The 12,323-nt window shown below is 37.3% G+C and overlaps 1 protein-coding gene across 1 annotated transcript in view; it reads right to left on the bottom strand.

Annotated features, from left to right (window-relative positions):
- Window positions 1-12,323, bottom strand: part of pola1 (polymerase (DNA directed), alpha 1) — a 54,484-nt gene that overhangs the window by 37,713 nt on the left and 4,448 nt on the right. Inside the window, exons 15-26 of the mRNA XM_051882058.1 lie at window positions 12,100-12,254; window positions 11,844-11,928; window positions 10,611-10,672; window positions 10,413-10,502; window positions 10,187-10,303; window positions 9,913-10,088; window positions 9,657-9,786; window positions 9,217-9,336; window positions 9,019-9,115; window positions 8,810-8,934; window positions 8,582-8,728; window positions 8,304-8,426 (exon numbers count right to left, since the gene is read on the bottom strand). Of these exons, the coding sequence (XP_051738018.1) occupies window positions 8,304-8,426; window positions 8,582-8,728; window positions 8,810-8,934; window positions 9,019-9,115; window positions 9,217-9,336; window positions 9,657-9,786; window positions 9,913-10,088; window positions 10,187-10,303; window positions 10,413-10,502; window positions 10,611-10,672; window positions 11,844-11,928; window positions 12,100-12,254 (1,427 nt within the window). The remainder of the gene's footprint in view (window positions 1-8,303; window positions 8,427-8,581; window positions 8,729-8,809; window positions 8,935-9,018; window positions 9,116-9,216; window positions 9,337-9,656; window positions 9,787-9,912; window positions 10,089-10,186; window positions 10,304-10,412; window positions 10,503-10,610; window positions 10,673-11,843; window positions 11,929-12,099; window positions 12,255-12,323) is intronic.

The raw sequence follows: 12,323 nt of genomic DNA on the forward strand, positions 1-12,323 counted from the left end.
GCAGCGCTCAAAGCTTCACATTTTTATTAATTCACATTTATTTTATTTTGTGGTCCCAACTCATTACATTCAATTTAAACTCCAAGCTCTCCAATTTGTAAAAATGTCACTTTTTTGGCCATTGCGCTGTCCTTAAAGAGCAGTGCAGGAAACACTAAACACACAGACAGCACTAACTCTTCTGTAAATTTCGACATTCTGTACTTTTGTCCAGCGGGACTACAGTGCCCCATTTAGCCTTTTCTCAGCTCCCTGTCTAACTGCGGGCAGAAGTGACAAAAGTGGACTGTAATTACAAGGCTCAGTGAATTAGCGGCTGTGTTGGAGCAAAAGCCGCCCGTTAGTAAGACAGAAAAAGGGGACCGGACCCTCTCCGTCACATGCCTGGGGACACATCTGGAGCGTGACAGGATAAAGAGTCAGCAGAGGGTCATTATGGAGCCTACCATCAGATCACTAATGCCTCTGTCACACACATCTGAGCAAAAACGCCTGACTAATTGTTCTTTGATGCGTCAGTAAATACTCTATTTTTTCACTTAGTTGCTTCTTAAACATCATTAATGAACTGGATTTGCTCTCCATTTAAATACCTAATAATGTAACATGTGAAAGACAACATGGCATCAGTAAATAATAAATAAATAATATTAAAGCCTAATTTTCACTTGCTAATTACATCCTGATGGATTAAATGAAGTCTCAGCCTACATTAATATTCACTTCAACAGTTTAAACTGGAAATACGTCACTTTACCAAAGTTAAAGTCGTTTTAAGTGCCTCTTACTCCAAATTGACTCCAATAAGCACTTAATGGAGGGTGATACCAAGCAGTGCATCATAAAGTTAAAATGGTGTTAAAATACCACCAATGAACTGAAGCAACTGGCTCAGATTGCGGTGATTGACAGGACAGGAGTGTTTGGCCCAGTCTACACATAAGGCCCTCCATCTTTTTGCCCCAATCGACAGGTCTGTCATTAACACATTCATTTATCTCTTCCCAACAATTTCAAGCGGCTGGTGGAATGGTTATGGAGAAAAACCGAAGTCTACGGCTGCTCTCGTAAACAGTTAATTCCTCCTGCCCCATGATGCCATTTGCTCACCCGGGGCATCTGGCCTTCTGTTGGCTTCGGTGCACATCATAGCAGGCATTTTAAGCCCCAGAGCGGTACAGAAACCTTGTAAAAGAAAGTATCTGGTGACGATTGTTTTGAAAAGCGTCCTGCTGAAAAGCATTTTGAGGATGACAGTCCTCTGCCTGAAATAGCAACAACCACACAGCACTGTCAGGGTGAAATACGTCCGCTGTCATCTCTCTATCCTCTGCCCAGAGGATCTAAAACACACACACACACAGGCAGATTTAAACCACAGTGGGGCACGCAAAAACGAATTGCCCTCATAGCATGCAAACACATCTTTTAGGTAGACGGCCACATAACAAAGTCACCTCTCTGACAATGTGCAAATCATGATCCAAAGGATGTAACAACAGCAAACTCACAAAGACAACAGTAAAATGACAGTCATTTCTAAAGACATTTACACAACACAGGTGTGCACACTTTCTGCGTAGGCCGTGTGGAAGTAAACGGAGCAGATCACATGGAGTCTGAGCTCTATGGGGTAAAGTATCGCTGCAAATCCACTCTCTGATTTAATACGACCGCCTGAAATCACTTTAGCCGGCAGCCTGGCATTTAGAACTGGAGGTAAAAATATCTCACTAAAAAGAACGCCGCGTCCCCTTTCCAAACCCCAACATAATACCTCTGATCAATATTTCCCAACAAAATTTATTGGATCTTGTTTCTAAATTATGAGCTTGAGCTGACACCTACATTGACACACTAATGCACTCTATTTTCTCTTACTGTACAAATAATCTCAACACGGGTTACAAGACCTTTATATCCATGGGGGGCAGGGTGAGAACATTTCGGGCTAGTTGACAGCAGGCTTATTATAGTTAACTAAAACCATGAAAATAAAAGAAACTCAAACTGCATTTCACCTTTTTATTTAGTTTAACTTAATGTACTAAAATTACTAAAAGTAATAAAATCTATACAGACATTAAAAAACAACAAAAAAAAAAAACAATCACACAACAAAATGACTAAAACTGTAACTAAAATTAAAATGCAAACCAAAAATATAAAAATAAAAATTCAAAACATTAATTAAAGACTATAATAGCATCTCAATGATACTAAAATAATACTTGTTTACAGAACTGCGGCAAGGGCTACTTAACTTTTGGTGGGATAATTATAGAAATAATATCCATCAATATTGGATACTTAATTGTCCCAATACTTATCAATTTTTTTATACGTAGATTACCTTAGCAGACATCTAATGTTCACGTAAAGCTTATCTTTAAAAGACACTAATATCTTAACATGGGTAAATGTAATCTTTAGCAAATCTTAAAATGAATATCCATTTTTCACACTGTGCATTAAAATATTGTGATGCCTAAATTCACTTGTAGTGTTTAAATGGATTGATTTTAGTTTTTAGCATTTTATTTTATGGTCCCACTTTATACTAGGTGGCCTTAACTACTATGTGCTTACATCAAAAAATGAGTAAAACGTACTTATTGTGTTCATATTGTATTGCAAAACACTTGCTGCTATTGAGGTGGGATACGGGTAAGGTTATGGACAGGTTTGGTGGTATGGTTTGGTTAATGGGTGGGTTAAGTTGTAAAGGAAAGGGTCAACAGTGTAAATATAAATGTGATTACAGAAATTAATTACAGATGTAATTAAATGCAGGTATTTTTGAAATATAAGTACAATGTAAAAACATGTATGTACACAATAAGTGCATTGTATCAAATGATTAAGTACATACACTAAAAAAAAAGAATTGTTGGTTTAACTTAAAGTTACCTGGTTGCCATAAAATTTGGAGTTTACTGAAATTAAAAATTTGAGTTAATACTACGAAGACGATTGATTTAATCAACAGAAACTCAAAATATTATGTTATCTGAACCACATTAGTTATCTAAGTTAATTTGACAAAAGAAAAAATGTTCTGATAACAAATCATGAAAATAATTTACAATGTAGTAGTTAAGGCCACCTAATATGAAGTGGGACCCGTTTTATTTATACAAAATATTGACTTTTAATATTAGCAATTAATGGGTTACCAGGCATAACATCTGAATAATTATTGGCTAATAAAAAAACTGTATCAAAACCCTCATTTCATAAAATTCTGAATTTGAAAAACTAAACATTAAAAACTAAAATAACAACAATTACTATTATAATTATTTATAAATAGGAATTCTAGGGGGATAATGGATGCAGTCTTTATATTTTTTCTAATTAAGTATCTTCATTCGAATGAACTCAAGCTGTTCTGCTTTATTCCCAAAGGAGGCTGCAGTGTAATTCAACACTATGTTCTACAGTTTACTGAACATCATTGGAAAATTTAGTGACACCTCAACACATGCAGGGCAACATTATTCTTTCCACTTATTCATTAACAACAGTAATACCAGTCTCTCAGAGAAAGATTACATAAGAGCTAAACCGAAGCATTTCAGTAAGCCGAAAGGGGAAAATGACAGCAATCGTGCGTTGTTAAATTAAAAAGCTCAACATTAAAAGAGTCCGCAGAAGGGATTAGTTAAGAATAACACATCACTCACGATGCCAGCCTAAATTAAAAGGTGCAAAGCTCTTGAGGGAACTTGTGCAAAGAACGTGAAGCTACGCGAGGCCGACTGCATCTCGCACCCAAATCCAAAAATATTCTTTGGGCCCTGTGACTATTTGTTAAGTCCAGTCATATCAGGAGCAAATCCCCAACCAAAGACCACAGGGTCAAACGGTGCGTGCAACATTGACTACAGAGGGGGAGGAAGGCACTTACATCTTATTCTGGGAAGGTTAAAAACGACCTTTGTAATTCGGACAACTGGACATGTCGTCTGAGAGAGCAGCAAGGAAACAATGTTTACTCAGATGACACCTAACTCAACCTCCCCGTCACCACGACAGTCTCTCTCATCTCACCAACTGCCACTCGAGATCTGAGAAATTCACAGCACAAGGGCATGCCATCCGTGACAGCATATTACATTTTGTTTTACCTTTTTGAACTCGTCTAAACTAGGTAAAGAGGAGTCCGGGGCCTGGCGGCAAGGTGGGGTGAGAGGTCAGGCTAACTAACGTTCCAGAACCATCAGCAGTCCGTAGCGACAGAAGTTGTAAACATCACTCGATTAACCCCAGACCCAAACCCCCTCCCCATCCCCACAGCTGAAGCTCTGCTTTTCACACTGGCTGCCGCACAAAGAGCTGAAAATAAAATTTAGGCACATCAATCAGGACGGACCCCTCAGCATGAAATCCTAAACGCCTATTCCATGGCATACATTTCATACCAGGGGAGTACAGGGTTCGCACCAGAACAAATGTTTCCCTGGAAAGGTCAAGGGCCACAGAACGTCACTTTACAAGTGCTAGTAAAGGCTAAACGCACATGGCTCTTGCTAACTGGCCAACAGGGGGATTTCCCCAAATCACCATACAGTAAAATGTGCCAAGAAACACTGGCTTCAGTCAGTTTTGGTAAAATGCCACTCTGCATTCAAAACAAATCTGTAGTCAAGTTTTACAACAGAAATATGAACCACTTTGTTGTGTCTGATCTTGATTTGTTTCTATAGATTACAAGCAAAAAAAATAATAATAATAGAACATTATTATATTTTTCACAAACTCAGATGTGGTGCAGTGGTGTTGGGGTTTGCAAAAAAGCTGCTAAGGGATCTGCGGAAATTTTCAGAGAATAAAAATTATTTAAAATGTTTTTAGGGTAAGCAATAAGCTATTGTGAAATATTATTACAATGTAAAAATAATTTAATTTAGAAATCATTTGCTGATTTGATCCTCAAGGGACAACCAAAGATGAAAACAGTTGTGATGCATAATATTTTTTTGAAAACAGTGATGGTTTTTTTTTTTTTTTTTTTTCAGAATTTTCTGATGAATAGAAATTGCAAAAGAACAGCATGTATTTGAAATACATAAGACTTAGTATGTAAGTTTCTCCTTGCCATTATTTTCTGTACTGCTTCGAATTTTTTTTTTTTTTTTTGTGTGAAAAGCACTACAAATTATTTTTAAATAAATTAAAAATGATCCTGTTGGTTTATACACCTTATTTTATTAAAAGTTTAACATGCTACAAAAAAAAAAAAAAAAAAAAAAAAAAAAAACACATACTAAACCGTTCTCATACAATATAAATTGGGTTTTTACACATGGAAATACATATAGCCATCTTTATTTTTTAGGAAGAGGGTCCCTCACAAGAGGATAATCACATTAAATCACATTAGTTGATAACCCTACCTTAAGAAACCTACCCTATTCCTTCACTCAAGTCAACCAGCAAATAAAGCTCAAAACTTTCTCCCTTGCGTCACCTCTAGTCTTCAACCCACTTGACAACACCTGCTGGCTGAATTTACACCCCTAAGGCAGGTTAGCACTAAGCTAGCTTCTCAGAAAGCATTAGTTAACTCTATTAAAAGCAGAGCGCCTGTAATTCTTATCCCAAAACAATGATGGTGCAGACAGCAGACCATCCATCAGAATATGAGGCCAGCGCAGCATCTGACAGGATTTAGTGTCTGACGATCGTAAAACCCAATTGTCAAATTAGATAATGGTTACGATCTGCGTTCTACGTGTCTGGCACCAACGAAAGACACGTAAAAGAAACTTGCCTCTTTGACTTCTTGCCCACTTAAAAGTTTGAAACGGCACATAGTGCACTGTATCTCTCGAGCGCTGGTGCCAAACAGCCGTCATCTCCATCAAGGCTCCGAGAACCTGCATATTTCAACAAGCTGAGAATCACCGGGGGCTTGTCCAGATCCCCTTACCGTAGGCCAATCAGGAAAGACGAGAAGCTCAGGAGGGCATCCGAATGGGAGCATCTTTAGCGCGATGGAAAAAATGACATCCACAACACCAAAGCCTATCGCTAACACGGTTCTCAACAGATAAAGACGCCACTCAATCAAAATATAAATGGCAACTGAATACATGAGCATTCAAATTACGCCACTAATGTCAGGGTCAATGTAACGCAAGCGAGTATTTGTTGCACCCCCCCCCCCCCCCCCCCCCCCCCTCCCCTCCCCCCTCCCCCCTCCCCCCCTCCTTTCCATTTCCCATTGATCTCTAACAAAGCATCTTAGCGTATAGTTCGGCACCATGCTGGTTGACAGTGGAGAATATGTATCACAATAAGACTAATCAAAGTAATTAGGGTTGTTGAGTCAAGCTGGGCTTGCTGACATGAAGAATCGCATATTAATATTGGCGGACTCCAGTGAAGTGGTTTCAGCACTGCAAAATTGAATCCTCGTATGCGGAAATCAACGTCACAAGCTTTCCTTTTTCATTGAATTTATTGGGTTTTTTTGTAGCTCTTCTTGTAACAAACGACGCATACAGAGGCAGTAAAAACCTGCTTGTTGAATGCTGGGGGGGCTAATGCAAAGAGATTGTAATTACTGGTTCCCCCCCACATTTCAAACAATGCCCCACACCGCCCAGCGGCAATGTGGAAGAAGGGAGAGGGGTATGAACGTGAATGTGTCGCCGTTTGTATTGCTACATCCCAGTGGGCTTTCAAAGTCTGGTCTCATTAAACTCAAGAGCAGGTAGCCAGCAATCATGCCAAGGAGGTGGCATAAAAGGAACAAGAGATCAAGTCAAATTGGTTAAAGCACAAAAGAGAACAGAGGCTCATGATGAAAGAATGATACCAGAGCCAGAGGCCTGAAGAGCAGCTTGCCCGTAGACACGGGGATGGCTGAGTTTAGACTGCCCTCTAGTGGCAGGAACTGAGCATGGTGCCCACAGTTTATGAATGGTAATGTAATACATTAAGGTATACTTAATCTAAACCTATGTTAAACTTTTCCTAAATATCGCATAATTATTTTACATCCAGTTTTATAACCTCATATTAAGAAAACAAATGATTTCCATCCACATCCATCCATCATAATTATGTGCTCCACACGGCTCTGGGGGGTTAATAAAGGCCTTCTGAAGCGAAGCAATGCGTTTGTGTAAAAAAAAATGTAACAAGTTATGAAGTACAATATCTATCTTCAGCACAAGTCGCCTTCCATATTCAACGTACGCAGAAAGTGTAAAACTCTTACAGTTCACAAAGCGCATGCTACGTCCTTCGCCTTCCCTGTTCAACTTACTGATGAATACGGAAGGCGGTCTGGTGGAAGCTACATATTTTACTTCATAACTTGTTAAATATGGATATGGACACAAAGCATCGCTTCGCTTCAGAAGGCCTTTATTAACCCCCCAGAGCCGTGTGGAGCACATATTTATGATGGATGGATGTGGATGGAAGCACTTCCTTCAGCTCATATTCATTGATCCCCATCACTGCCATTATAAAGCTCGGATATGCAGGATATTTATTAATATTTCTGCGATTATGTTCATCAGAAAGAAGAAAGTCGTATACACCTAGGATGGCTTGAGGGTGAGTAAAGCTTGGGCTAATTTTCATTTCAAAGTGAACTGTTGTTAAACTGTTGTTATTGTTTATGCTAAAACTAAAACTATTAAAAAAAAACCTTTTTGTTAATTGAAATAAAGCTGAAACAAAATAAAATATAAATATTAGGTCAAAAAACTTAACTAAAACATTAAATGAAAATTAGAAAAGTTGTCTTGGCAATTAAATAACCGAAATTAGAGTTGAAGTACTAAAGTTGGAGTACTAAAAAGACTAAAACTAAAATAAAAAAGCTAAACAAAGCTGAAAAAAAAAAAAAAGGAAAAAAAACATAAGAAAATGACTAAAACGTAAATACTAAAATTTGCTAAATTTAATAAAAAAAAATGACTGAAAAAGAAAACTGAACATATACAATAATAAATAGACCAAATTAAATCAGATTTTTGCGTTTTGTTTGTCCTTAGTGCCATGTATGACTATTGTGCATCTAACGTAATAGGGTAAAGGTGTTATCCTAATTATAAATAAAACTAAAAATAAAATAAGTTCTTCGTTACGTTTGAATCAGATTCAGCACATAATTGCAAAAATTATAATCAAGTATTTCCCTTGATATCTTAAACGCTGAATGAAAGCCTCTAGTTGCTCAATGCTGCAAAAAACATGTTAAACAAAAACCTTTCATGCAACAGGAGTACAGTAGATCTAAACCGTATACCCACTAAATATAGTAGTGTATTGTTACATACCTCTCTTCCTTTATGAGTGACCAATGCAGCCAAAGGCTTGGCATAAAAGCGACTGAAGGAAAAGCCAAGGCATCCGTACATGCTGTTAGCTGTCAGCTTTAGGGCCTTCTGCCTGATATCATACTATGAGAAGAGATTCATCAAGGCTTGAATGCATTTACTTCAGTGTTTTAAAACAAAACAAAAAATGATATTGACAGAGAGCTCTTAACATGCAAGGAGGTCAAATTGTTATAAATACAGAAAGGCATTCAAGTCTTTCCTGGGATTGTATATACCTGCATGTACAGGTCAGGGTTAAGGTCCGCTTGCTTCATTAGCTGTTTGACCTGTCGTCGGCGCTCCACCAGTTTTCGAATTTCTTTGGGAAGAATGCCCATCTCCAGACTCTGATCCGGCAGCTCGGGAATCTCATCTTCATCCTCCTGTAATCATGGAAATTTAGTGTATGCGCAAAATACATAAACATACCCATACGGTCACAGCCGGCCGTCCCCCCAACGCACCTCAGTTTTCTTGCGTGCGTTGGTTGCTCCTCTCTCAACGGTAGTAAAACAGATGTTGAACTCCTGAATGATGGAGGGGTACAAGCTGTTGAAGTCCAACAGCAGAATGAACTTATCATAGAAACCTGGTGGCAGAAGATAGAATAGATGATTTGGGTGGCATAAACATAAACATAACCAGTGAGATGCACAAAGGCACAATGACTCACCAACTTTTGGGTCCAGCACCAGACCTCCAGCATAAGCTGCCTTCTTCCTTGTTTTGTTGGATTTGCCTTTCCCTGGTTCAACATCCTCATCCTCAGCCTAAGAACAGAATTAAAAGACAAAAAAGTATTGCAACAAAATAAATTAAGGCTAAAATGGTCTGATAACTGCAATAATGGGGGAAAAAAAATGTCTAATACCAGATCTTGCTGTGGCTTCTTGAAGAACTGCTTGTCTGGAACAATGAAGTTCCTCTCATGGAAAGCATGGAGCAGTAAGTACTCGTTCCTTTCAGAGCGTCCACCCATCAAAGTACGAGACTGCGGGAGAACAAGAGTACTGAATGATGAGCAAGCAAGAGAAAAGCATGAATTATACACATCATTTGATATTGCACTGAATTGGCCTAATAAGACAATAAATATAAGTCTAGTAAATAAATAATAATAATGTATAACACCTTTCACATAAAATACAGCTTATATAATATAGAATATAAATAAAATATTTGGCATATAAACCAGAACGTAGACATTTATGTATCTTATACTGACTAAATATCAAATAAGAAACACCATGCTAGAATGTGGTTACCATAGGTGTAGTAAAAAGTGGAATTTTTATTATAAATGTATCTTACCATGACGTTACCGGCAATGTTAGTGATCTGCATTGCCAGAGGCAGCACATTCAGCTCGCACATGATTTGCAGAATCAGCTTAGCATCCATCCAGGTGAGCTCCAAAAGGTAGAGTAAGTGCGGGGAATCACTATCGAAAAAGGAGAGAAAGCAACAGATGGAAAAATTAAAACACTGATGCAATAATAGGAAACATTCTCATGTTTGAAGAATCTGAAGCAAGGACTAAAATGTGACCACAAAAGTGCCAGCTAACCTGTAGAAGTTCCTGATATTCTCTGGTGGCACCACAATCCTCTCTGTCTTTAAGATCTGGGCAGCCAGCTCAGTCAGGTGATAACTCTTACACCTGATCAGCTCTTTGGCAGAGATCTCAACATCACAGACCAGGCGCCCACAAGTGGCGCTCTTCTCAGCAAAGCCACTGCGACCCTGAGAAAAAAAAAAAAAGATGCACAAATGGATTAAAACAATGCTTGCTTGACAAAATAGTAATCTGATATGACTTCAAGTCAAAGAAGTCTTCTCACCCCCAGTTTGGGCATGTTGGCTCTTCTCAGACGGCCAATCTTTGACCAGTGAGGCACTTTGCACACATTGATCCTCTGCAGGAGCACTTCAAGGTCAAAACCAAAGATGTCATGGCCCTACAGCATCAGAAAGAAAATGCGGTCAAATTAGAAAAACTAAAAAAAAACAATAATAAAATACATTAGCAATGTAGAAGACAAACTTACTGCACGCATTCAAACTCACCACTAAGACATCCGGATCAATCTTATGCATCTTGGCCAAAAAGAAGCCCAAAAGGGCACGCTCTGTACCAGCCATCTCCACTATCCCGTTCTGAGTAAAATCAACGGACAAAAGCGACGGGGTTTTATTGAACACATTATCATCTCATGTATAATTCCAAAACAAAGCAAACTTCATCTGGGAGATAAGAACAATTACCTTTTTCCTGACCGCATCTTTAAAATCATATGGGAAGATACAGTCGTTGGGCTTGCTCACCACTGCAACAGAAAATAATTAGTTACATAAGCTGAAACAAGCTGTGATATTTAAACAATGACAATAGTAAACAGTTTAATTTAAGCCTTATAACGCATAAAAAAACCCCTGCAAATATTTTCGCATTCCGGGTCAGTTTTGACCCAATGGAATGCAAGCTTAAAACAGTCTTAATTTAACATTTACATACACATATAATTATATATATTATATAATTATATTATATATATATATATATATATATATTATATTATATATATATATTATATTATATATATATATATATATATATATATATATATATATATATAAACACTGTATCTGATGAATAACTTCTCATTCATGCAAAACTTTAAAATGCTTGCACATTCAATCAAGTTATTAATAATCTTATTACTTTAAAATTAATCAAAAAAAATTGAGAAACTAAATTTTTCAAATTAAACACTAAATATAGCAAAATGAGTGTAACGCAAGAAAAAACACTATCAATATTTATGAGAAATTTAATTTAAATAAATTTTTATATGAAATTTATAACATCATGAGAACTACCAATATTTACCAGGATTTATTTATATTTCTTTGAACTTACAACTCATGACTGCTCAAAAACAGTCCAAATATTCTACATATTCTTTTTCTGACAAAAACAGCAATTCCAGTATTATTCTAGAATGTTTTGCAACAAAATATATTAAGTTTACTTGAATAAACTTTCACTTTTATGATGCAAAATAATTTTTTCGTGCTGCAATGGTTTATCAATAGATGGCAGCAGAGTTTTCAAACCTTCATTCCTTTTTCAAATTAAGATATTTGGTCTGTTTTGGGCTGTATTTTTATTTATTTTTTTAAGTTCATTTGATATGTCAAATTCATTTTGTTGCCCATTTATAGCATGTTCATGCATGCATTTTCATGTTTATCAGCAAAATTCAACACTAAAAGTGTATGAGATATAGGAAAGAGGCTGTGTATTTTACAAATATATTTGTGCAATCTAACTCAGATGTATGAATTCAGAAATCTTTTCTGGCTCAAAAATGATTCGAATGCATTATAAGGGTTAAAACAATATATTCAGATGTTCATTGGAGAGTTTTAGATTTTTTGTTCTGTGTATTACTCTCACGAGCTCAAGCTATCAAGATGCAGAGTGGAGGAACTTACCACAGAAATGGGTCTGAAAAGGGGGCCGTGGTGGAGCTTTGTCAAGAGGAAATGTGTGATGAATGAGGGCAGCGAGGGAAACAATCTGGTCAAGGTAAACGCAAAAAGAAAAAGTGATAATTAACTACTTTAAAGCCATACAACTGCAGCTGAGCTACAACCTAATGTGTATGACTTAATATTCAGTTATTTTGAATCTCCTTCACTGCATCAGATACCTGCAGACAGTGTCAGAGAGATCAGATTCAGATTTTACCTCATTCTGGTGAGTCTTTGGGTTCTGCACAGTCTTGAGGCTTATGGACATGACAACCAGAGGAGGAGGTGGCAGGTCTTTAACTACTGAGATCAGGTCACTCTTCTGTGCAACAGCCTCCACCTTAGACCAGCTAATAGGCTGATTGCTCAGCTCTAGAGGTGATGACGAGAGTGGGCACAATTAATTATTACAATATTTGGATTATCAAGTGCTAACAAGTG

Source organism: Ctenopharyngodon idella, chromosome 23 (genome assembly GCF_019924925.1).
Source record: "Ctenopharyngodon idella isolate HZGC_01 chromosome 23, HZGC01, whole genome shotgun sequence".
NCBI lineage: Eukaryota > Metazoa > Chordata > Actinopteri > Cypriniformes > Xenocyprididae > Ctenopharyngodon > Ctenopharyngodon idella.